Source organism: Schistocerca cancellata, chromosome 1 (assembly GCF_023864275.1).
Source record: "Schistocerca cancellata isolate TAMUIC-IGC-003103 chromosome 1, iqSchCanc2.1, whole genome shotgun sequence".
Classification (NCBI taxonomy): domain Eukaryota; kingdom Metazoa; phylum Arthropoda; class Insecta; order Orthoptera; family Acrididae; genus Schistocerca; species Schistocerca cancellata.
The window spans coordinates 954,543,694-954,570,107 of NC_064626.1; the positions used below are offsets into that span (position 1 = coordinate 954,543,694).

The 26,414-nt window shown below is 46.1% G+C and overlaps 1 protein-coding gene across 4 annotated transcripts in view; it reads left to right on the forward strand.

Moving 5' to 3' along the window:
- Positions 1-26,414, forward strand: part of LOC126088274 (E3 ubiquitin-protein ligase RNF34) — an 84,365-nt gene that overhangs the window by 8,836 nt on the left and 49,115 nt on the right. For all 4 annotated transcript variants that reach the window (XM_049906428.1, XM_049906407.1, XM_049906422.1 and 1 more), the window contains exons 2-3: positions 24,015-24,123; positions 24,717-24,948. In XM_049906428.1, the coding sequence (XP_049762385.1) occupies positions 24,076-24,123; positions 24,717-24,948 (280 nt within the window). In that variant the 5' untranslated portion in view covers positions 24,015-24,075. The remainder of the gene's footprint in view (positions 1-24,014; positions 24,124-24,716; positions 24,949-26,414) is intronic.

The following is a 26,414-nucleotide window of genomic DNA, read 5'->3' on the forward strand; positions in this document are numbered from 1 at the left end:
ATTAGATACAGAATTCGTTCTATAGACCAAGAAAGAAAATGATTCTTGTGGTTGTGCAAGATGTCAAATTATAACACAGAAAACCTAGAACATTTGACTATAATACTCACTGGAACTGCTAATATTTACAGAATTAATCAAATGTCAGAATGGAACACAGTCTTTCAAACTCTGTTTAATCTGTGCTTTATCTGAAACCAAGTTTTTAACGGTTGCTGGTAGTTCATTGAAAATGTATGTTCCTGAATATTGGACCCTGTTTTGGACCAAAGTAAGCGATTTTATGTCTTTATGTAGATTGTTCTTATTCCTAGTATTGATTTGCAACAAATTTCAATAAGGAATAAATATACTGAGAAGCAGTGGTTAGAACAGTCTGTTCCTTGCATTGATTTGTAAATGATGAGCTTGAAATGAGTTTATTACATGCTTCCGCATTTTAAAAAACTTCTGCTTGTTTGATGAGTTACCCCAAATATGATCCCATACGACATAATAGAATGAAAGTAAGCATTATTTGTATCTCCTACATCTGACATCACTTGTGTGCCAAATATAGAGTTATTTAGGCATGTCAGTAATTCAGTGGTATTTGCTTCCCTTCCGACTTTATTTTAGAGTTGTAATCCCAGAAATTTAACAATGTCAACCTCTTCCAACTGCAAGTCTTCATATGTTATACACATGCTGCAAGGAAATCTCATACAGGTTCTGAATTGCATATAATGCATTTTTTCAAAGACCAGCAACAGTGAATTAGCTTTAAACCATTTATTAATGTAAGTGAAAATTTCATTAGCAGTCATTTCTAAATCTGTACTCGACTTAGTATTTATTGCAATGTTCGCATCATCTGCAAACAAAACAAACTTACCCGGCAATGTTACATGCGAGACATCATTAATGTACACAAGAAAAAGCAATGGCTCCAAGATGGAACATTGAGGAACATCACATGTAGTTAATTCCCAGTCAGATGAAGACTCATTGCTTACTCAAGACATTGTCCATTCATTTCAGCATTTCTTCAGAGTCCTTTGCTGTCTCTGACAGAATTACGATGTCATCGGGGAACCTCAAAGGATTTATTTCTTCTCCCTGAACTTCAGCATGGAGAGCTGCATCAGACCAGTCTCAGGACAACAACAACAACCTGAACTTCAATTCCTTCTCCAAATGTTTCTTTGGTTTCCTTTACTGCTTGGTCAGTGTACAATTTGCACTGCTTCCCTTTAACATCTCTCGACTCTTATAACTGTTGTCTGGTTTTTGTAAAAGTAGTATATAACCATTTGCTCCCTGTATTTGACCCCCTGCTACCTTCAGAATTATGAAGCGAATATTCCAGACAACATTGTCAAAAGCTTTCTCCAAGTCTACAAATGCTATAAACATATCATCTAAGAAAAGTTGTAGGGTTAGTATTTCCTCGTGTGTTCCTACATTTCAACAGAATCCAAACTGACCTTTACTGAGTTTGGTTTCTACAAGTTCTTCATTCTTCTGTAAAGAATTCATGTTAGTATTTTGCAGCCATGACATGCTAAACTGTTATATCAGTAATTTTCACATCTGTCTCAACCTGCTTTCTCTCCAATTGAAAATATTACGTTCTTTTTGAAATATGAGGGCATTTCACGCGTTATACATTTTGCATACTGGGTAGAAGAATTTTGTCATGGCTGGCACTTGCAAGGCTATCACTAGTTCTGACAGAATGTGGTCAACGCCTAGGCCTTGTTTAGACGTAAGTCTTCAAGAGCTCTGTCAAATTATTCTCCCCCTGCGGGTCCAGGGGTAAGAATAGGTCCTAGGTATTCCTGCCTGTCGTAAGAGGCGACTAAAAGGAGTCATACACCTTTCAGTCTTAATGTGATGGTCCCCTGTAGGGTTTGACCTCCATTCTTCAAAATTTTTCCGAAAAGTGAGCCAATTGGGGAAGGGCGCCTTACACGGTGCAGCATGTCCATCGTGCCTCGAGATATGTAGCCCGCTTTCTCGTCGGCGCATTCCAGTCCTGCTCATTCTCCATCTCTTGGGCAAGGACACCTTCTTGGGTGTGTTTACCACCATGCACTATGCAGTGTCACTTTCTGTGCAAACGATGACCGTGGACTTGTTCCAGCACAGTAGCCAGTCTGTTGTGGTGGGGCCGCCATGTACCCTGTTGGTTGTAGCCTCCTGACGACATAGGGATTCCTCTGCTGATGCCTGCACTGTTAACTCCCCACGTATGCCAAGGAGTAGATGCCTGTCACCCTGGGACATTGGGACTCCCGGCAGTGACCATACTGCCAGGTGGCCTTTGCTGCGGCTGGCTGGCATCCGTGGGGAGGTCCCCTGGTCGGAGTGGGTGGCATTAGGGCAGATGACGCGCGATGAAATGTACCACATGCTCACACTGGTGATCAAACACCAGCAGTCTCTAAGCGTTCTAAGTCTCAGTACAATGCAAGGAAGTACGACCCTAAATCTCGGCTTCCCTGGCCACACCATGGGAGGAACACCATGCTAAGGATGGCAGCGAACCTTATTCACTCGGGTACCTCGTATGTACAAGAACTGATGGGGACTACTTCGTTTTGATGAAGCCACGGTTTTTGTAGACCATTTAGAAGACAAGTTTGTGGAGGTGGAGGGCTTGTCCAAAATGCGGTCGGGGTCAGTCTTGGTAAAAACAGCATCCTTAGCCCAGTCAAGAGGATTACTTGCTTGTGACAAGCTGGGGGATGTTCAGTTACCATCACACCCCATAAGAGCTTAAATATGGTCCAGGGTATTATATTTCACAGGGACCTTCTTTTGCAGTCTGACAATGAGCTGCATGCAAACTTAGTGATGGGGCATTCATTTTGTCCGGTGCGTCCATCGGGGTCCGAGGGGTAATCGGGTTGTCACCAGTGCCTTCATTTTGGCCTTCTAGGATGACCCATTGCCCAAGAATGTCAAGGTGGTGGTCTATTGCATGATGTAAAGCCATGTATCCCTCCCCCTACGTGGTGCTTTAAGTGCTGGAAGTTCGGCCATATGTCTTTCTGCTGGACTTCCAGCGTCACATGTCGAGATTGTGGGTGTCCATCACATCCCAATAATCAATGTGCCCCGCCTCATATCTGTGTCAACTGTGGAGAGCATCTATCCTCTTGGTCGCCAGACTGCAGGATTTTACAACGCCAAAGGGAAATCATGGAATAAAAGACCCTAGACTACTGACATCTACACTAAGGCCAAGAGGAAATTTGAGCATCTACATCCCGTGGCCATGACCACCTCTTAAGCCCCTGCTATGAGAATAGTTGTAGCCACATCTGATCTGCAAATTCTGGTTGGCTCTCAGAGCCGGAAGACTACACCTGCCCCCTTGATGGTGGGGGGCATTTCCCTCCCTGTTGCTCCCACACCACCTACCTCGGGAGCACTGCCGCCCACACCCCCTCCTCAACCACCAGGGACACCAGTCCCCACTTCCCAGCCGGAGAAGTTTGAATCTTCTTCTTCACCTCTCACTAGGAAGCAGTCCCTTGGGTCACTCCCTTCCCAAGTCTCTGCTAGTGGGAAAGATTACTCCCACCAGTGGCTGAAGTGCCCAAAAGTAGCTAGTCATAGGGCTTCGCGATCATCCTCAGTCCCGTAGACTGAATCAGTGAAATCCTCCCAGCCAGAGAAACCCAAGGAGCAGTGAGAGAAATCCAAAAAGAAGACCCCCTAAGACCAAGGGATTTGCAGTTGCACCCACACCACCACTACCTACAAGCTTTGCTCCTAAGGATGAGATGGAGATTCTGGCGTCTGCTGAGGACCCAGATCTTGCCTGACCCACAGACACCATGGATACAGACTGCTCAGGAAATAAATTGGTGGCAGCAGGTGACCCTGAGGTGTAAACTGCCTCATCGAATGTTCCATGCCTTCTCAGCCTCTTGATCACGTCATCCTCTAGTGGAGTTGGGGTGGTTTTTTCCACTGCCTGGCTCAGCTACTGCAACTGTTTAGCTTTACACCCTCTTTCTGCATTGCCCTCCAGGAAACCTGGTTCCCAGCAATGCAGAACCCTGCCCTCTGCAACTATAACGGGTATTACAGGAACAATAGTGACAACAATCGAGTGTGAGGTGGAGTTTGTGTCAATGTCCTCAACTCGGTATGTAGTGAACGTTGCCCCTTCAAACCTCTCTTGAAGCTGTGGCCGTCAGGATAAGGATGACGCAGGAAATAACTGCCTGCAACATATATCTTCCTCCAGATGGTGCAGTACCCCTGAACGCATTGGCTGCACTGATTGATCAACTCCCTAAACCTTTCCTACTTCTGGGGGATTTTAATGCCCATAACCCTTTGTGGGGTGGCACTGTGTTTACTGGCCGAGGCAGAGAGATCAAAAATGTACTGTCGCAACTCGACCTCTGCCTCTTAAATACAGGTGCCCCCACACATTTCAGTCTGGCACATGGCACATATTTGGCTATTGATCTCTTCAGTTTGCAGACCTGGCCTTCTTCCATGTCTCCACTGGAGAGCACATTACAACATGTGTGTTAGTGACCACTTCCTTATTTTCCTGTCACTGCCCCAGCATCAGGCGCACGGAGGCCTGCCCAGATGGGCTTTAAGTAACGCGGACTGGGAAATTTTCACTTCTGCTGTCACTGTTGAATCTCCCTCACACGGTAATATTGATGTGATCGTTGAGTAGGTGAGTACAACTATTGTTTCTGCAGCAGAAAACGCGATCCCTCACTCTTCAGGGTGCCCACGGCGAAAGGCAGTCCCTTGGTGGTCACCAGAAGTCACTGAAGCAATTAAGGAGCGTCGGCGAGCTCTATAGTGGCGTAAGCGGAACCCGTCCCTGGAGCACCTCATAGCCTTTAAATGGCTCTGTGCCCACGTTCACCAACTTCCCAAACGACGGAAGCAGAAGTGCTGGGAGAGATATGTCATGACCATTGGGTGCCATAAATCACCTTCCCAAGTCTGGGCAGAGATCAAACGTGTTTTCGGGTACCAGACCCCAACAGGTGTTCCCGGTGTTTCCATAAATGGCGTGTTATCTACCGACACAAATGCGATTGCTGAGCACTTTGCTTGAGCCTCTGCATCGGAGAATTACCCCTAGCCTTTCGCACTCTCAAATGGCGGCTGGAAGAGAAAGTGATTTTGTTCACCACACATGACAGTGAATCCTATAATGCCCCATTTACAGAGTGGGAGCTCATCAATGCCCTTGCACATTGCCCTGACACAGCTCCTGGGCCTAACCGGATCCACAGTCAGCTGATTAAATGTCTCTCATCTTATTACAAGCGACATATGCTTGTGATCTTCAACTGTATCTGGTACGATGACATCCTTCCATCGCAATGGTGGGATAGCGCCATCATTCCGGTGCTCAGTCCTGCTAAAAAACCGCTTGATGTGGATAGCTATCGGCCCATCAGCCTCATCAACGTTGTTTGTAGGCTGCTGGAACGTATGGTGTGTTGGCAGTTGGTTTGGGTGCTGGAGTCACGTGGCCTACTGGCTCCATGTCAGGGAGGCTTCTGCCAGAGTCACTCTACCACTGATAATCTTGAGTCCTTCGAGTCTGTCATCTGCACAGCCTTTTCCAGATGCCAACACCTGGCTGCTGTCTTTTTTGATTTATGAAAAGCGTATGACACGACCTGGTGACATCATATCCTTGCCACATTATACAGGTGGGTTCTCAGAGACCCACTCCCGTTTCTTATCCAAAACTTCCTGTTGCTCTGTACTTTCTGTGTCCAAGTTGGTGCCTCTCGCAGTTCCATCCATATCCAGGAGATATGCAGTCCCACAGGGCTCCGTATTGAATGAGTCTCTATTTTTAGTGGCTATTAACAGTCTAGAGGCAGCTGTAGGGCCATCAGTCTCGCCTTCTCTATATGCGGATGACTTCTGCATTTCTTACTGCACCTCCAGTACTGGTGTTGCTGCGCAGCCTCTACTGGGAGCCATTCACAAGGCGGTATCATGTGCTCTAGCCCATGGCTTCCAGTTCTCAGGTGCAAAGTCATTTGTCGTGCACTTCTGTAGATGCCGTACCATTCATCTGGAAGCAAAACTTTATCTTACTGACGATCCACTCACTGTAGTGGAGGCATATCGATTCTTAGGACAGGTTTTTGATGCCAGATTGACTTGGCTACCTCATCTCTGTCAGCTTAAGTGGAAATGCTGACAGCACCTCAATGCCCTCCGCTGCCTGAGCAACACCAACTGGGGTGCAGATCACTCTAAGCTGCTGCAGCTCTACAGAGCCCTTGTTCAATTCCATCTTGATTATGGGAGTGTGGTTTATGGTTTGGCGGCGCCGTCGGCGTTGCGTTTACTCAAATCAGTTCACCACTGTGGCGTTCACCTAGCGACTGGTTCTTTTAGAACGAGTCTGGTGACTAGTGTCCTGGTGGAGGCCTGAGTCCCTCCATTGAAGGTTAGGTGTGCACAACTGCTCGCTAGTTACGTTGCACATGTTCGTAGTTCTCCTGCGCATCCAAATTATCGTCACCCACATCGGCGACCCAGGTGAGGGCTAATGATTGTGGTTCGCGTGCGTTCCCTTCTGTCTGAACTGGAGTCCTTCCCTCTACCACCTCTGCTTGAAGTCCATTCACATACAGCTCGATGATGTACACCTAGGCTGCGGCTTCGCCTGAACCTTCCACATGGCCCTAAGGACTTAGTTAACTCTGCTGTCACTTCCTCTCGATTCTTGACATGTACTGGCGCCATGAAGTGGTTTGCACCGATAGCTCAATGGCTGATGGTCATATTGGCTTTGCATATGTTCATGGAGGACATATAGAACAGAACTCCTTGGCCTGTGGCTGCAGTGTTTTCACTGCAGAGTTGGCAGCCATATTTCGTTCTCTTGAGCGCGTCCGCTCATTCCCAGGCGAGTATTTCTCCTGTGTACTGACTACTGACTCCTTGAGCACCCTTCAAGCTATCGACCAGTGCTACCCTTGTCATCCTTTGGTAGCGACCATCAAAGAGTCCATCTATGCCTTGGAACAGTTCAGTCGTTTGATGGTGTTTGTCGGGACCCCAGGTCACGTCGGAATGCCAGGCAACAAACTTACTGACAGGCTGGTCTAACAGGCTATGTGGAAACCGGTTCTGGAGGTAGGCACCTCTGAACCTGACCTGCGTTCTGACTTATGCCGCAGGGTTTTTCGGTTTTGGGAGACGTAATGGCATAACAGTACGCACAACAAACTGTGTGTCACTAAGGTGACTACAGATGTGTGGAAGCCTTCCATGTGGGCCTCTCGCAGGGAGTCAATGTCCTCTGCCGACTCCGCATTGGCCACGCTTGTGCGACCCACAGTTACCTCTTGCGCCATGAAGACCCGTCTCGGTGTCGGTGCGGTGCCCAGTTGACAGTGGCCTATCTTCTGGTGCACTGTCCCACTTTGACTGCCCAGTGATGGAATCTTGGGTTACCAGACTCGTTGCCGCTAATTTTATCTGACAAAGCCTCATTGGCTGATTTAGTTTCACGTTTTATTCGTGAGGGTGGGTTTTATCATTTGATCTAAGTTTTAGCGCATGTCCGTTGTCTCTGTGTTCTCCAACCTAGTGCTTTTAGGGAGGAGGTTTGAATGTGTTGCAGAGTGGCTGGGTTCTCCTTTTTATTCTCATGGCCAGCCAGCCACGGTCTTCTGCTTTGTTGTTTTTACTCTCTTCATCTCGTTCCTGTGGTTTTCTTGTCCTTCTTGTGTCCATTTACACGTTTGTTGCCCTTCATCATTCTTGTGATTTTTCCTTTCATTCTGTTTTGTGTTGTCAGTCTAGTTTGTTTTATTCTCACACTTGTGGCATTGTTTTATTCAGAACAAGGGACTGATGAGATCATAGTTTGGTCCCTTCCTCCCTCTTTTAATCCAACCAACCAATGAAATTCTTCTTGCAGTATCATGTATTCCATTTCATCTTCATGTACATTCTCTTCCATTTCTATAATATTTCCTGCTAGTTCATCTTTCTTATATAGATACACTATATACGCCTTCCATCTATCGACTTCCCTTCTTTGCTTAGGATTAGTTTTCCATCTGATCTCTTGATATTCACACAGCTGCTTTTCTTTTCTCCAAAGGTCTCTTTAATTTTCCTGCAAGTATGTTTTCCGTAGTGATATATGCTTCTAGATCCTTACATTTGTCCCCTAACCATTCCTGCTTGTTGTTGTTGTTGTCTTCAGTCCTGAGACTGGTTTGATGCAGCTCTCCATGCTAATCTATTCTGTGCAAGCGCCTTCATCTCCCAGTACCTACTGCAACCTACATCCTTCTGAATCTGCTTAGAGTATTCATCTCTTGGTCTCCCCCTACGATTTTTACCCTCCACGCTGCCCTCCAATGCTAAATTTGTGATCCCTTTATGCCTTAGGACATGTCCTACCAACCGATCTCTTCTTCTAGTCAAGTTGTGCCACAGACTTCTCTTCTACCCAATCCTATTCAATACCTCCTAATTAGTTACGTGATCTACCCATCTAATCTTAAACATTCTTTTGTAGCACCACATTTCGAAAGCTTCTATTCTCTTCTTGTCCAAACTATCTGTTGTCCATGTTTCACTTCCATACATGGCTACTCTCCACACAAATACTTTCAGAAACGACTTCCTGACACTTAAATCTATACTTGATGTTAACAAATTTCTCTTCTTCAGAAAGGCATTCCTTGCCATTGCCAGTCTACATTTTATATCCTCTCTACTTCGACCATCATCAGTTATTTTGCTCCCCAAATAGCAAAACTCCTTTATTACTTTAAGTGTCTCATTTCCTAGTCTAATTCCCTCAGCATCACCCGTCTTAATTCAACTACATTCCATTATCCTAGTTTTGCTTTTGTTGATGTTCATCTTATATCCTCCTTTCAAGACACTGTCCATTCCGTTCAGCTGCTCTTCAAAGTCCTTTGCTGTCTCTGACAGAATTACAATGTCATCGGCGAACCTCAAAGTTTTTATTTCTTCTCCATGGATTTTAATACCTACTCCAAATTTTTCTTTTGTTCCGTTTACTGCTCGCTCAATATACAGATTGAATAACATCGGGGAGAGGCTACAACCCTGTCTCACTCCCTTCCCAACCACTGCTTCCCTTTCATGCCCCTCGACTCTTAAAACAGCCATCTGGTTTCTGTACAAATTGTAAATAGCCTTTCGCTCCCTGTATTTTACCCTTGCCACTTTTAAAATTTGAAAGAGAGTATTCCAGTCAACATCGCTTAGCCATTTTCATTCCTTTCCCCACCCGATGTTCACCAATTTTTCCATCTCTATCAGTTCCTACTATTGAATTGGAGTCCCCCATCAAAATTAAATTTTTGTCTGCCATTACTATCTAAATAATTTCTTTTGTCTCGTCAGACACTTCTTCAGTCTCTTCACCTGCGGAGGTAGTTGGCGTTTAAACCTTCACCACTGTGGCGGGTGTGGACTTTGCATATCTTGTCTAAGATATCTTCCTGTCACTGCCCCAGCATCAGGCCCACGGACGCCTGCCCAAATGGGCTTTAAGTAAGGTGGACTTAGAAACTTTCACCTCTGCTGTTACTGTTGAATCTCCCCCACATGGGAACATCAATGTGATGCTTGAGCAGGTGACTACAACAATTGTGTCTGTGGCAGAAACCGCGATCTCTCGCTCTTCAGGGTGCCCCTGGCGTAAGGCAGTCCCTTGGTGGTCACCAGAAGTCGCTGAAGCAATTAAGGAGTGTCGGCGAGCTCTACAGCTGCATAAGTGGCACCCTTCCCTGGAGCATCTCGTAGCCTTTAAACGGTTCCGTGCCCACGTTTGCCAACTTACCAAACGACGGAAGCAGAAGTGCTGGGAGAGAGATGTCATGACCATTGGGTGCCATACATCACCTTCCCAAGTCTGGGCAAAGATCAACGTGTTGGGTACCAGACCCCAACAAGTGTTCTCGGTGTTACCATAAATGCCATGTTATCTATCAACGCAAATGCGATTGCTGAGCACTTTGCTCGAGCCTCTGCATTGGAGAATTACCCCAGCCTTTCACACTCTCAAACGGTGGCTGGAGGGGAATGTGATTTTGTTCACTACACACCACAGTGAATCCTATAATGCCCCATTTACAAAGTGGGAGCTCCTCAGTGCCCTTCCACATTACCCCGACACAGCTCCTGGGCCTGATCGCATCCACAGTCAGCTGAGTAAACATCTGCCCCGACTAAAAGCGACATATCCTTGTGATCTTCAACTGTATCTGGTGCGATGGCATCCTTCCATCGCAATGGTGGGATAGCACCATCATTCTGGTGCTCAAACCCAGTAAAAACTCACTTGATGTGGATAGCTATTGACCCATCAGCCTCACCAACTTTGTTTGTAAGCTGCTGGAACGTATGGTGTGTCGGCGGTTGGTTTGGGTGCTGGAGTCACTTGGCCTACTGGCTCCATGCGAGGGCAGCTTCCGCCAGGGTTGCTCTACCACTGATAATTTTGTGTCCCTTGAGTCTGCCATCTGAAAAGCCTATTCCAGATGCTTACACCTGTTTGCTATCTTTTTTGACATATGTAAAGCATGCGACACGACTTGGTGACATCATACCCTTGCTACTTGTATGAGTGGGATCTCCGGGGCCTGCTCCCATTTTTTATCCAAAACTTCCTGTCGCTATGTACATTCTGTGTCCAAGTTGGTGCCTCCCATAGTTCCATCCATATCCAGGGGAATGGAGTCCTGCAGGGCTCTGTATTGGGTGCCCCTCTATTTTTAGTGGCCATTAACAGTCTAGCAGCAGCTGTCAGGCTCACTTTATCAGTATGCAGATGACTTCTGCATTTTATACTGCTGCTCCAGTACTGGTGTTGCTAAGAGTAGCCCACAGGAAACCATCCACAAGGCACAGTCATGGGCTCTAGCCCATGGCTTCCAGTTTCCCACCATGAAGACGGGTGTTATGCATTTGTCGACGTCGTACCATTCATCTGGTACCAGCACTTCACCTTAATGACGATCCACTCTCTGTAGTGGAGACATATCGATTCTTAGATCTGATTTTTGATGCTTGTTTGACTTGGTTTCCTCGTCTTCGTCAGCTTAAACAGAAGTGTTGGCAGCACCTCAATGCCTTCTGCTGCCTGAGCAACACCAACTGGGGTGCAGATCGCTCCATGCTGCTGCAGCTCTACAGAGCCCTTGTTCAATACTGCCTTGACTGTGGGAGTGTGATTTATGGTTCAGCAGAGCCCTCAGTATTACATTTGCTTGACCCATTGCCCCATTGCGGAGTTAGACTAGCGACAGGGGCTTTTAGGGTGAGTCCGGTGACAAGCATACTGGTGGAGACTGGAGTCCCTCCGATGATCAGACGTGCACAACTGATTGCCAGTTTAACGTTGCACACATTGATAGCTCTCCTGAACATCCTAATTACAGTCTTCTTTTCCCAACCATGGCAGTTAAACTCCTGTGTAAGCGGCCCAGGTCAGGGCTAATGATTGCAGTTTGTGTGCGATTACCTCTATCTGATCTGGAGACCTTCCCTTTAACACCTCTCCTCGAGGTCCGTTCATGTACACGTCCATGGTGTAGCTGTAGGCTGAAGCTTTGTCTGGACCTTTCGCGTGGCCCTAAGGACTCTGTAAACCCTGAGGCTCTCTGCTGTTACTTCCTCTAGGTTCTTGAAGTGTTCTGGGGCTCTGAAGTGGTTTACACCGACGGTTCGATGGCTGATGGTAATGTTGTCTTCGCCTTTGTCCACACAGGCCATATTGAACAGCATTCCTTGCCCGATGGCTGCAGTGTTTCCAGTGCAGAACTGGTGGCCATGTCTTGTGCACTTCAGTGTATCCGTTCATGCCCCGAGGAATCAGTTTCTTCTGTGTACTGACTCCTTGAGCAGCCTACAGGTTATCGACCAGTGCTACCCTCGCCATCCTTTGTGGTGTCCATCAAGGAGTCCTGGACCAGTCCCATCATTCAATGGTGTTTGTGTGGACCCCAGGACATGTTGGCATCCCATGCAACGAACTTGCCGACAGGCTATGTGGAAACCGCTTCTGGAGATGGGCAGCTCTGAACCTGACCTGCATTCTGACTTGTGCCGCAGGGTTTTTCAGCTTTGGGAGACGGAATGGCATAACATATGCACAACAAACTGTGTGTCACTAAGGAGACTACGAATGTGTGGAAGTCTTCCATGCAGGCCTCTTGCAGGGAATCAGATGTCCTCTGCCGTCTCCGCATTAGCCACACTTGTGCGACCCACAGTTATCTGTTGCGCCATGAAGACCAGCCTCAGTGTTGGTGCAGCGCCCAATTGACAGTGGCCCATCTTCTGGTGCACTGTCCCACTTTGACTGCCCAGTGACGGAATCTTGGGTTACCAGACTCATTGCCGCTAATTTTATCTGACAAAGCCTCATTGGCTGATTTAGTTTTATGTTTTATTCATGAGGGTGGGTTTTATCATTTGATCTAAGTTTTAGAGCATGTCCTTTCTCTTTGTTCCTCCACCCTAGTGCTTTTAGGGTGGAGGTTTGAATGTGCTGCAGATTGACTGGCTTCTCCTTTTTATTCTCATGGTCAGCCAGCCACTGTAATCTGCTTTCTTGTTTTACTCTCTTCTATTTCTAGCGTCTCTCTGTTCTTTTCTTGTCATTTTATGTTCCTTTTAGTGTTTGTTGCCTTTCCTTTGTTCTTGTGATTTTTCCTTTCTTTCCATTTTGTGTTATATGTCTCGATGTCTCGTCTTGTTTATTCTCACACTTGTGGCATTGTTTTATTAGGAACAAGGGACCGAAGACCTTGTAGTTTGTCCCTTCCCCCCCCCCCCCCCCCCCCCCTTTTAAACCAATGTGCCACCTTTTCTTCATGCAGAATATGAGAGTTGTGCTCAGACTAGTATCTGCAATTACAGAAGTTTTCATAACCTGGCAAATGAAACAGGTGTTGTCTGACACAAAGCAAGGGATCTAAGTAATCATCAGCAGTTGATGTTCACAGCCAGTTAAAATAATGAATTCTGTTTTTTCCTGATCCTCAAACTACAGCTCCTGCTCTACACCCACACGATAGACTTGTAAGTTCATGTCTTTTCGTACACAATGACATGCTGTGAAAGATACACCAACCTACTGCAGTAATCTCCTTAATGACTTGCGGGGACTTCTCATAATGCAAGTGCATTCTGTCTGTAGGGTCTGGGGTCTTTATTCCTCTGCACTTATTGAACGGATTTTATAGCCCCCCCCCCCCCCCCCCCTCCATTTCTTGTACAGATCCATAGTGCTGGGTGAGGGGAGTTTCCTACCAGGACACTTCAATTGAAATATTTCTTTACATTCCTTGATGGAACCTGTCTTTATCTAACACTCCACAATATCAGTTTGTTTGTCTAGTGCAAGGTGCTCCATTTCTGTGAAAACTCAACAATACGAGCTTCTAACAACAACTGATGTATGAACACACAGTAGCCAGTAGCTCTCAACTTTCCAATAAAATGCAATATAGCCAACTTTCGAGACAGTGTTGCCATTTCATAAGCATTTCAACTAGAGATACTCCCAGGGGGTCCACAACTCTTTTGTGGATACGTGCGTAGCGAGCACGGGACCCCGAGCTAATGTGGCCTTCCTTCCTTTCCGGGCTGCATACCTTCCCTTTCCGCATCCTTCCCCATCCCTATCTTCGCCCCTCCTCCCCTCACCTCTGGCTCTTTCCTTCCCTTTCTCCCCATCTGGGAGTATGGTTTGTGCCTACGTCCGGAGACGGACGCTCGTAAATGTACTGCATTCTTCGCCTTCCTTGCTTTTATGTCTTCTTCCTTCCTTTGTCCTTCCTTTTTCCTTACCTCTTCTCTTTCCCTTTTCTCCGCTGCGGCGTTTGAGACCTCTCTTCTTTCCTTTCCCTTGATCTTTCTTCCTCCCTGTGCGTGTCTGAAGGCCGACCCACGCCTTTTGTGCGTAGCCGGTGACGGGGTAACGCGTAATTTCCCGCCCCGGGTAGACAGGTAGGACACGTACGTACCCCCTGGTAACGGCCAGGCCCAGGGAGGGGTGATTACCCGAGCTGATACCTTCCGAAAGTGCCGATTGGTCCCTCCGTCCGTTTGTCGGGAGGTGTGACCTGAGGTGTGAACAATCACCTAAGGCGGGAGTGCCCTCAGAGAGGGCCCCCACAAGGGAGGAGCGCGCCATCGGAGACGCCGGTAATCATGGGGGATTCTTCCGCAATGGTTTCCTCACCTTCCACTATGTCTGCTCACAAACGTAAGTATACTGAGTCTCAGCCACAGACGATTCTTCCATCGTTGCCACAGTTCCTTGTTGTTTCTCGGTCTGATGAAGGTCACGACTTCTCCACGGTCAACCCTTTCATTATTCAGAAAGGTGTTGATGCAATTGCAGGTCCTGTAAAGTCTTGTTCCAGATTACGGAATGGCACCCTGTTGTTAGAAACACACAGTGCCCTCCAGGCACAAAAATTGCTGCGTACTTCTCTGCTCCACACCTTCCCTATCCGGGTGGAACCGCACCGTACCTTAAATTCCTCGCGTGGAGTCGTTTATACACGCTCCCTCGATGGATTGTCTGACGAAGAAATTCAGCACTATCTGTCTGACCAGGGCGTCACGGCAGTTCATAGAGTTATGAAACGGGTTGACATGAACATCATTCCAACCCGCACTGTCTTCTTGACATTTGATAAAGTTCAACTCCCATCGAAAATCAAAGCAGGCTATGAGATAATTTCCGTTCGCCCTTACGTCCCAAACCCTACGCGTTGCTATCGATGTCAGCGGTTCAATCTCACCAGCCAGTCCTGTTCCAACCCGGCCAAATGTGTTACGTGTGGCAAGGAGGCCCATGAGGGTGCTTGTCCACCTCCATCCCCTCGCTGCATCAACTGTATGGGTGACCACCCTGCTTCCTCACGAGATTGCCCCATTTTTAAGGACGAAAAGCTCATCCAGGAAATAAGAGTGAAGGAAAAGGTGTCGACCTTTGCTGCTCGAAAATTATTCGCCAGTCGCAAGCCCACCGTGCCTCAGACAGGAAAATACAGCACTGTCCTTGCTTCTCCTCGGCCAACAAAGGAGGCGGCCACGCAGACTTGCGACCTCACCTTTAGTGCCACGGTCGTCAGATCGGCCAGCGCAAAGATCGCTCGTTCAACCTCACCACTTTCGCCTGCCCACTCTATGGCTCACCCTTCGTCGGGTTCTGCTAAATCTCGAGCCCAAAAGTCGGATGCCAAGTCTTCGAAAAAAGAGCATACTCGTGAAGAGTTTTTACGTACCGCAACTTCCCAACCATCGGTTCCTCCTTCATCTAAACATCATTCTTCCAAGAAGGCTACGAAGAAACCCAGTTCCTCTCCTTCTCCGCCACGGCGTGTCCCATCTACAGCACCACCTGGCGGAAATCGCCCTCGGCCGTCTTCTGTGTCGCCGAGGCGCACTGCTGGTGGCCAGTCAACCGGCCGATCGCTGGTGGCAGGAGCTGCTCCTGACCAACCTATGGATCAGGATCTTCTGCCTTCAGCTGACTGCCATTCCATGCTGTCGGTCGCTAGCTCTGAGCAGTCTTTGACTTGACAGCAACTTTGGCCACATTCCCCCATTTTCTGTTCACCCCATGTCCATTATCCACTGGAATATCCGCGGCATTCGAGCCAATAGGGATGAATTGTCGATCCTCTTATGATCCTACTCGCCGGTCATCTTCTGTCTTCAGGAAACAAAGCTGCGTCCCCATGACCGCTTTGTTCTCCCTCATTTTCAGTCCATCCGATATGATCTCCCCTCTGTTGAAGGCTCTCCAGCCCATGGAGGACTCATGATTCTTCTCCATGATACTCTCCATTATCACCCAATCCCCTTAAACACGTCCTTCGAAGCTGTCGCCGTCCGTCTTTCCCTTTCCGGATACACGTTCTCTCTTTGTACTGTATACATTCCATCGTCCACCCCAATGGCACGAGCTGATCTCCTTCATCTTCTTGGTCAGCTTCCACCCCCCTATTTGCTGGTTGGGGACTTCAATGCCCACCACCCGCTTTGGGGATCTCCACATCCTTGTCCACGTGGCTCCATATTGCTAGACGTCTTCCACCAAGCGGATCTAGTTTGCCTCAACACTGGGGTCCCCACATTTTTGTCTGCCTCCACGACAACTTTATCTCATTTGGACCTTGCGGTCGGTACTGTTCCGCTAGCTCGGCGTTTCGAATGGTTCGCCCTTGATGATACACACTCGAGTGACCACTTTCCATGTGTCCTCAGACTGCAGCCTCAACTGCCATATATGCGCCCGCGACGCTGGAAGTTTGCCCAAGCCGATTGGACACTTTTTTCGTCTCTCGTGACATTCGATGACCGTCGCTTTCCCAGCGTCGACGATGAGGTCACACACATTACCGACGTTATCCTTACAGCCGCGGAACGTTCAATACCACGCACCTCCGAATTGCCCCGGCGCCCCCCAGTTCCTTGGTGGAACGAGGCATGCCGTGACGCAATACGTGAGCGGCGACGTGCTCTTCGCATTTTCCGTCACCATCCTACTTTGGCCAACTGTATCCGCTATAAGCAGCTCCGAGCGCGATGCCGTCGCGTCATCAGCGATAGCAAGAAGGCAAGTTGGAAATTCTTTATTAGCTCATTTAACACCTTCACTCCCTCCTCGGAAGTTTGGAGTCGGCTTCGACGGTTCTCAGGCGCGCCTAGTTTCTCCCCGGTCTCTGGGCTCACTGTCGCGCATGATACCTTAGTGGACCCCGTCGCAATTTCTAACTCGTTGGGTCAGCACTTTGCTGAGATTTCGAGCTCTTGAAATTACCCGCCAGCGTTTCTCCCGAAGAAACGTGCAGCGGAAGTGCGACCTCTTGCTTTCTCCTCTCAAAATCACGAAAGCTACAATACTGTTTCCTCCATGCGGGAACTCCAACATGCCCTCTCATCTTCTCGCTCCTCCGCCCCAGGACCGGATGGTATCCATGTCCAAATGTTGCTGCATTTATCAACCCCTAGTCTGCGTTACCTCCTTCGCCTTTATTATTGAATTGGGACCGACAGTACCTTTCCCAAACGGTGGCGGGAAGCTATTGTCGTTCCCGTTCCGAAGCCTGGAAAGGACAAACATCTCCCCTCTAGCTATCGCCCCATTTCTCTCACGAGTAGTGTCTGTAAGGTTTTGGAGCATATGGTGAATTACCATTTAGCTTGGTGGCTGGAATCCCGCAGTCTTTTAACACCAGCCCAATGCGGATTTCGGAAGCATCGTTCTGCCGTTGACCATCTTGTTGCTCTCTCCACTTATATCATGAACAATTTTCTCCGGAAACGCCAAACGGTAGCAATATTTTTTGATCTGGAGAGAGCATACGATACCTGTTGGAGGACAGGCATCCTCTGCACACTGTTCTCTTGGGGCTTTCGAGGCCGGCTGCCCCTTTTTCTTCGCGAATTTATGGCAGAGCGCACTTTTAGGATGCGGGTGAACACTACTCTCTCCCGTACTTTCTCCCAAGAAAACGGGGTACCCCAGGGATCCGTGCTGAGTGTTGTACTGTTTGCCATCGCCATAAATCCAATTATGGATTGTCTCCTTCCTGATGTCTCGGGCTCCCTCTTTGTGGACGATTTTGCGATCTACTACAGCTCTCAACGGACCAGCCTTCTTGAACGACGTCTTCAAGGATGTCTCGATCGCCTCCACTCGTGGAGCATCGAAACCGGCTTCCGTTTCTCACCCAGTAAGACCGTTTGTGTCAATTTTTGGCGACGTAAGGAGTTTCTTCCGCCCTCCTTACATCTAGGTCCTGTCAACCTTCCGTTTTCAGACGTCGCTAAATTCTTGGGTCTTATGTTTGACAGAAAACTGTGCTGGTCCTCCCACGTTTCCTATCTTTCGGCTCGCTGTCTGCGATCGCTTAACACCCTCCGTGTCCTGAATGGTACCTCCTGGGGAGCGGACCGAGTGGTCCTTCTCCGCCTCTATCGCGCCTTAGTGCGCTCAAAATTGGATTACGGAAGCATAGTCTACTCCTCTGCTCGGCCGTCTATTCTTCGGCGTCTCGACTCTATCCACCACCGTGGATTACATTTAGTGTCTGGAGCTTTTTACACTAGCCCTGTGGAAAGCCTTTATGCTGAGACTGCTGAACCTCCGCTGTCCAATCGGCGAGCAGTCCTCCTGAGTCGTTATGCTAGCCATCTGTCTTCCATGCCTGCTAATCCAGCCCATGATCTTTTTTTCGACGCCTCCTTTGATGTAGGGTATGCAGGCCGCTCCTCCTCCCTACTACCCCCGGGAGTCCGCTTCCGTCAATTGCTCCATTCTCTTTCCTGCCGCTTTCCGAAAACCTTCTTGACAACTTGGGGTACAGCACCGCCTTGGCTCCGTCCCCAGATCTGCCTGCTCCGTGACCTTTGTCAATTTCCCAAGGATGGTACCCCTACACTTGTTTATCGTCGGGCATTTGCTGCTCTATGTGCACAAATGACGGACGCCACATTTATTTACACCGACGGCTCGAAAACATCGTTAGGTGTAGGGAGTGCCTATATTGTTGGCGACACCCCAAATCGCTTTCGACTTCTCGACCAGTGTTCGGTTTATACTGCGGAGCTTTACGCTGTTCTCCAGGCTGTCCACTGCATCCGCCGCCATCAGCGGATACAGTACGTTATCTGCTCCGATTCTCTCAGCTCTCTCCTCAGTCTCCAAGCTCTTTACCCTGTGCACCCTCTGGTCCACCGGATTCAGGACTGTCTGCGCTTGCTCCACCTGGGGGGCATCTCGGTGGCGTTCCTCTGGCTCCCGGGACACGCTGGTATCTGTGGGAATGAGGCGGCCGATATGGCGGCCAAGGCTGCAGTCTCTCTTCCTCGGCCAGCTATTCAGTCGCTTCCCTTCACCGATCTATGGAGCGGTTTATGTCGCCAAGTTGCTCATTTATGGCATGCGCATTGGTCAACACTTCCCCGTAATAAATTGCGGGAAGTGAAAGCCCTTCCTTGCGCTTGGACTTCTTCCTCCCGAACGCGTCGTCGGGAGGAGGTAATTTTAGCTCAACTCCGGATAGGGCACTGTCTTTTTAGCCATAGACATCTTTTAAGCGGTGATCCTCCTCCACTCTGTCCCCACTGCTCTCAGCCGTGGACGGTCAGACACCTTTTAATTGAATGCCCCTATTTTAATCCGTTACGCTCCCGTCTACAGCTATCGCCTGATCTATCGTTGATTTTAGCAGATGACACGTGCTCAGCCGACCGCGTTCTCCAGTTTATTAGTGACAGTGAAATGACGTCAGTCATTTGAAGTTTTTTTTGGGGGACAACCACCCCGTCTGTAGTGGATTTTTAAGCATTATTTCTATTTTTAGTTTCTCCAATTTTATGAGTTTGTTCCCATTGCTTCTGGTTTTCAATTTCGGTTTTTTACTGTCTTAAGTCACGGGCTGGGCGCTAATGACCATAGCAGTTTTGCGCCCCAAAAAAAAAAAAAAAAAAAAACTAGAGATAATTAAACGGTACATGAAACATACTGGTTTTATGTGGGACACCCTGTACTTATACATTACCACTGAAAAAAAGGAATAGAAGTAAATCCATTCACTGTACTTGAGAAATGTCCCAAAATTTGTGCAACTGCTCACTTTGCAGCCTCAGAAAGAACATAATCTGAGACTTGTAGTTAAATACTCCACACTATTCAGTAATGGCCAAATCTGAACTGTACTTGCTGGGTTGTTAACTACTTACTGTGATGGGTTCCTTGGCATCTTCATCTTTGTGCATAATCTGCAAGCCACCGTATGGTCTGTGGGGGATGGTACGTTGTACCACCATTAGTCTTTCTGTTCCACGTGCAGAGCTAGGGAGAAACAATGGTTTATAAGTGCCATTTGTGCCCAGATTTCTCTTACCTTCATGGTCCTTATGTAAAATGTAAGTTGACAGCAGAACTGTTCTGCAGTCAGCTTCAAATGCTGGTTCTCTTAATTTTCTCTGGTTTTCTTAATTTTCTAGAGAAAGAATATAGTCTTTCCTCCAGGGACTCCCATTTGAGTTCACTAAGCATCTCTGTAATACTTGCATGTTGATCAAATCCACTGGTAACAAAACTAGCAGCATGCATCTGAATTGCTTCAATGTTTTCCTTTAATCTGACATCCTACAGATACCAAATACTTGAGCTGTAATCAAGAATGGGCCGTACTGGTGTTCTCTGTGCAATCTCCTTTAAAGATGAACCACACTTTCGCAGAATTCTCCTAATAAACTGAAGCCAACCATTAATCTTCTCTACTACAATCCTTAAATGGTCATTCCATTTTATATCGCTTTGCAACATTATGCCCTTAGATTTAATTGGCAAGACTGTGTCCAGCAACACACTACTAATGCCATATTCGAAAATTATGGGATTGTTTTTCCTACTCATCTGAATTAATGTTTACAACAAGCAGCCAGTCATCACACCAAATAGAAATTTTGTCTAAATTGTCTTGTATCGTAAGCAAAGAGGCACAAATTGGTGCTCAAACTGTCCATCAGACCATTTATGTACCCTCTAAGGCAAAGACATATCATGAAGAAATTATATGAATGACACAGAAATCAGATGGTGTGACATACTTCAACAGAAAAACAAATGATTACAGTTTCAGAAAAATTGGACCCCCCACAGGGTTCAGAATTCCTTCGTGAGTAGATGCTTGGGTATCACAGGCCTCCAGCCTTTGCAGCATTACTTCCTTTTCATGCTGCATACTTGTACTTCCACTATCCTTTTCCCCCCTTCATCCACTCAGATGGTTTTCTTGGCACAGGCCCAGTTTGAACATGGTTATGATTATGATTATGATTTGGGACTCTGTTTCCCCTTCCAGTGATCTCTGTAACTTTTCATTAAATAAACACATGGTTGTTGGGTTTCACTTACCACCAGTTTTCAAAAGTCTCCAAAAGTGCAGATCATTCAGGGAAGGTTGCCCAATGTGCTGTATGCTGACCCTTTGTGCCTTTCCATCGTTGAACTCTTCCCTTTATTAAGGCAATACACACAAAACCCAGCATGATAGCAATGCCGTGGTGGTGGTGGTGGTGGTGGTGGTGGTGGTGGTGGTGGTGGTGGTGGTGGTAGGGAGGGAGGGGGAGAGAGTCGTCGTGTACCTGTATGGTAGTAGCCCCTGACTGCAAGAATCGCATTGTTTGTACGTGAGCTGAAAACTCCCCATGCCCACCAAGAGTATGTGCCCATTGTGACTGGGGTACAGGGACTCCGAGCAAGGGATTTACTGGCCAGATAGCCATTGGTGAGGCAGGGTGGCACCCATGGGGAGAGCTCCCATTTAAAGTGGGCGGCACCATGGCAGATGAGCTGCAAATGAAGTGGATGAAGTTATCTCCATCTAGTGGTCATACAGCCCCAGCAGTCTGTATGGAAGGAATGTCCTCATTTAATGCAGAAGATATGACCCTAAAATGGTCCCTTCCCTGGCTACACTGTGGGAGGAATGTAGGGCTAAGCAGCAAGCAGAGAAATACTCCCTGAAATACTTGGTTTGCGCAAGGACGGTTGGGGATTCCTTCTGGGCCAAAAAGCTCTTATTCTGCTTGGAAAACACAGAAGACAAGTTTGGGGGAGCGGCAGGCAACTGTAAAATTAAAAGTGGATTAGTTTTGATCCAAACAGCATCCCCTGTCCAATCACCGGTGTTGCTCACTTGTAACAAGTTGAGTGGCATACTGGTGACTGTCACTACTCATAATAATCTAAATATGGTTCAGGGCTTCATTTTTCACCGAAACCTGCTCTTGCAGTTGGATGATGAGCTATGCGTCAACTTGGATTGTATGAGAGTGCACACTTTGTCATGTCCATATGGGGCCAAAGGATTTTAGGATTGTTACCGGTGCCTTCATCTTGGTATCAGAGGGTAATTCATTGCCTGGTCCATAGGGGGCCAGAGGACTTCAGGATTGTTAACAGTGCCTTCATCTTGGCCTTTGAGGGTGATTCATTATCAGAAAACGTCAAGGTGATGGTATACCAGTACAATGTGAAACCCTTTTAAGCACTTTCCCTGCCTTCTGTATTGACCTTCAGGAGACTTGGTTTCCAGCAACTTGTACCCTTGGCCTTTATAGATATTAGGGATATTATAAGAATTCTTACTATTTATGACAGTGTGTTGGGTGGTAGCTTGTGTGTTCTGGACACACTATATATAAGGGCATTTCGGGTATTGCCATCTGCAATGTTCATCTCCCTCCCAATGATGAAATGTCTGAGAACATACTGTTTTCATTGGATTCTCAGCTCTCCCCACCTTTCCTAATCTTGGATGATGTCAACACCCATAATATTTTGTGGGGTGGTACAATGATCACTGGCTGCAGTAAAGACCTCGAAAATTTACTGGCACAACTTGATGTTTGCCTCTTGAATACTGGTGGCCCTACACACTTTATTGTGGCATAGGGATCTTATTTGGCCATGATCTTTCCATTTGCAGCTCTTGTCTCCTCCCATCCATCCACTTGAGAGTCCACAATAACCTTTATGGTAGTGACCACTTCCCTTCCCTCCCTCAGCGTCACTCCCCTGCATGCCTGCCCAGATGGGCTTTCAACAGTGCTGACTGGGGTGGGGTATTTTAGCCTCTGCTGTCACCCTTTCACCCCCTCCGCCGCATGGAGATTTGATGAGGCAGTCCAGAATACAACTATAGCAATTCTTTTTGGCAACTGATTTAGTGGTTCCCAGTTCTACGGACCAACCCCAGTCTAAGACAGTCTCTAGGTGATCATCAGAAATCGCAAAAGCCATTAGAGGCGGTAGGTAGGCTCTCAAATGCCGTAAGTGGTACCCATCGATGGAGCACCTCATTACCTTCAAGTGGCTCTGTGCCCAGGACCAACGCTAATAAAAAGATAGAAGTGAGAATGCTGGGAACTATTAACTTTCAACCATTGCGCCACATACCTTTCCTTCGCAGGTTTGGACAAAGATCAGATGTCTCTATGGGTACCAGATACCCGTTGAAACTATGCTTTGGCGGTATACATGGAAAAAAACTTTCAGGGTTTCTCTTCAAAATAACATATGTGTGACATCTGTACAATGTTTGGTTCTTGTGCAATAAATAATTGAAAGTGTTCCTGGACTTTATGTACACCCTGTATGTTAGAAATGTCACTAACGTTCTTAAGAGAGGTCTGGTTTTCAGTGAGGCAGTTTGAAAAGTTACCTCCTCAAAGTGTTCTATGTAGAAAACAGCAATCTTGGGGGCCAGTTGGGTTCTCCTGGGTACACCACCTGTTCCTCATAAAACAGCTGCTACCTATAGAGCAGGTGGGGCTGAGGTACTTGGTTTTGTTCCCTGTGTAGGGATGCCTTTAGCCAAGCTTGCAAGGTTTCTCAGGAAATGGATCATTAAAGCTCTTCAAACCACTGCAAATGCTGAAAGGATATTTGAAAGAGAAGTTTTCTGTAAGGCTGTAGTTCTTCATGCTCACAAGAAAAGAATTAACATGTTTCTGTGTTATGTTGTGCTACTAAAATCTTATTTACTGTCCATCCTTCATTGTTTCCCTTTACCATCTTTTGCTACCCATATTTAACGAATATCAAAACCAAACTTCCACTACTAGTTGGATATACTGTCTTCAGGAAACAAGGGTGAATCACGTTCTAAGGACAGCAATCATTTGACACCCCTCCCCCCCCCCCCCCTCCTCACCCATTTAAATTTTTCCACTATATGGCTATGTAGCTCATCAATGCTGAGAAGTGAAGTGGTGTGAAATGTGATGTCAATTGACTCTTCCCTGTCCATCCAGTCCATCCATCCTGTGGTATTTTGCTTTTTCTTCGTTATTTGTTTCATTTCTAATAGAGCATGGCATTTCATTAGTAATGGGGCAGAACATGTATGTTAATTTCATAGGAAGAAATTAATGACTGAGTAGTAACTGTTACATATACTGGTATTTTACAGGCAAAATGGATGATAATTGAATTATCCTTCACTTTTATCATTCATTATCAAATAAAAGAAGATGGCTTGTGAGGAATGCTCTATTCGGTTTTCTGTCTTCAAAAGAAAAGTAAGTAGTTGCTACATTAATATTGAAAATATATGTTAGTGTGTGTGTGTTTATGCAGGTAAATGTAAATAATGCCAACAACAAACTATCCAAATACTCTGCATAGCAAAGATAAGTTAAAATAAAACCATATTAACAGTTTTTGAATTTAGATAATTTTTAATTTAGAATTTACCTTGGAAATTCATTTTTTAAAATAATCCTTGTTGCAACTTACCATTTTATCTAAATGAAGAACCAGTTTTCTCTTTTGTTGAAAATTCAGTGATTGTAATTGGTCATGCTATGGAAATGTCAGTTATATAACTATAGTAGTAGTAGTAGTTGTAGTAGTAATTGTTGGAGATTTGATAATGTGAATAGTTTCTCCATTCAGTTCATTGTATTTTTGGGCACATAAAAGTATATACTTCACTCTTGCATCTGCAAGAAATAAAAGCACCCATGGAGTGAATACATTTGTGTGGTAAAAGTCAAAACTGAAATGCTTTTTACATTAAAAGTAGCGTAGTGTGATAGATCTTAAATGATTAATAAACTACAAACTTAAAGTACTCCTCTCTGGGACACTGAACTGATTATATTTTCTTTAGAAACAGTGTGGCATTTGCCTTCGTTACTACTGCAAACACTGTTTACTTCCAAGAAGAGATGACTGTACAATCAAGTCACCATGTATACGATTGTCAGACAAGAAGTACATGTGTAGAAAATGCCGAATTTTGAGTGCTCGTCCACTAAATCGTTCTCTTCTCCTTCAACTAAGAGTGAGAGATTTGCAGCTGTATCTCTCTTCCCAGAAAATTTCTACAAGAGGATGTGTTGGTATGTATAATTTTTTGGCCTTTTCTTTTTGTTGAAGTTGCACTGCGAACTAAGTGCTTTATTTAATTTCTTTGTGCATAAAATTAAACTACAGTGCTTTGAAAACGTGTTCACAAGAAAACAAAAGTCTCACATAGAACTAATAAGTAAATGGGTATTGTATATGTGTCGCTTGCATTATATGCAAAGGTCGTTAGTGGTAGTAGCAGTAGTTTAGTCATTCAGAGAGAGTATAGATTGATTGGATTTCTTAAAAAAATAAAATGTGTATAGTACCCTGCACAATATTCAAAACTACATATACACTGATGGAAAAAAAGAATCACTACATGAAGGAGTAGGTCTGCAACATAAATGAAAGTTGGTAGGCATGTTTCTACATGTGAAAGATGATGATGATTTCCCATTTCGCACCAGTCACATAAGAGTGGCACCAGTAGCACCACTGGGACTACGTAAATCTGGTTTGCTTTAAATATGTGTTGTAATGGTCATGAGCGTTACTTTCCTTAGAGATTGGACACAGTGAATGTATGTTAGTCAAGAAAGCCTTTAATATGACAGATGCCATCAGCAACAGCTCACTTAGTTTGAATGAGGTTGTGTAATAGGGCTACGAGAAGCAGGATGCTCCTTGTGCAATATTGTAGAAAGACTTGGCATGAATGTAGCCACACCATATGATTTGGCAGTGATCATAAGAATGTACAGCTGCAAGATGACTGCATTCCAGAATGCCCTGTGACACTACTGAGAGGGAAGACCATGTTTGGTGTACGGCTGTGGTGTATCATACTGCATCTGCAGAAACAATTTGAGCAGCAGTTGGGACCACAAATGGTTACAAATCGCTTTTAATAACTTTACTTATGTCTTGACCAAGCTTTTATTTTTCGTCAACCTTACACTTTTCCAGTTTTTTTTTTCGAAGTCGTATGTCAGTCGTATAAAAACATTAGATGCATTGTATAACGTTAACATTCTCAAGCATGACACAGTTTGCACTTGCCTTGTGTTCGAGAATGTTGATGTGAAGCAGTGTATCTAATGTTTTCATATGACTTACATAGCACTGTCTTTCAAAATGATAGAAAGTGGAAAAGTGTAAGGTTGATGAGAAATAAGCCTGGTCAAGACATAAGTTAAGTCATTAAAATTGTAACCAGATGGTTGTGTTGTCTCACAGCATTTTCATGCAAATTGCAGCTGTTGCAAATCTGTTACTTCAACAACAGCTCTGAATCAGACACCCTGGAGCGTGCATTTCATTGACACCAAAAAACCAGCGTTTGTGCCTTCGGTGGTGTCAAACGAGAGCTCATAGGAGGGCAGGTTGGAGGTATGTTGTTTTTTCTGATAAAAACTGGTTCTGCCTTGGTGCCCATGATGGCCATGTGTTGGTTTGGAGAAAGCAAGTCGAGGGCCTGCATGCAACCTGTCTGCGGCCTACACACACTGGATTTCCA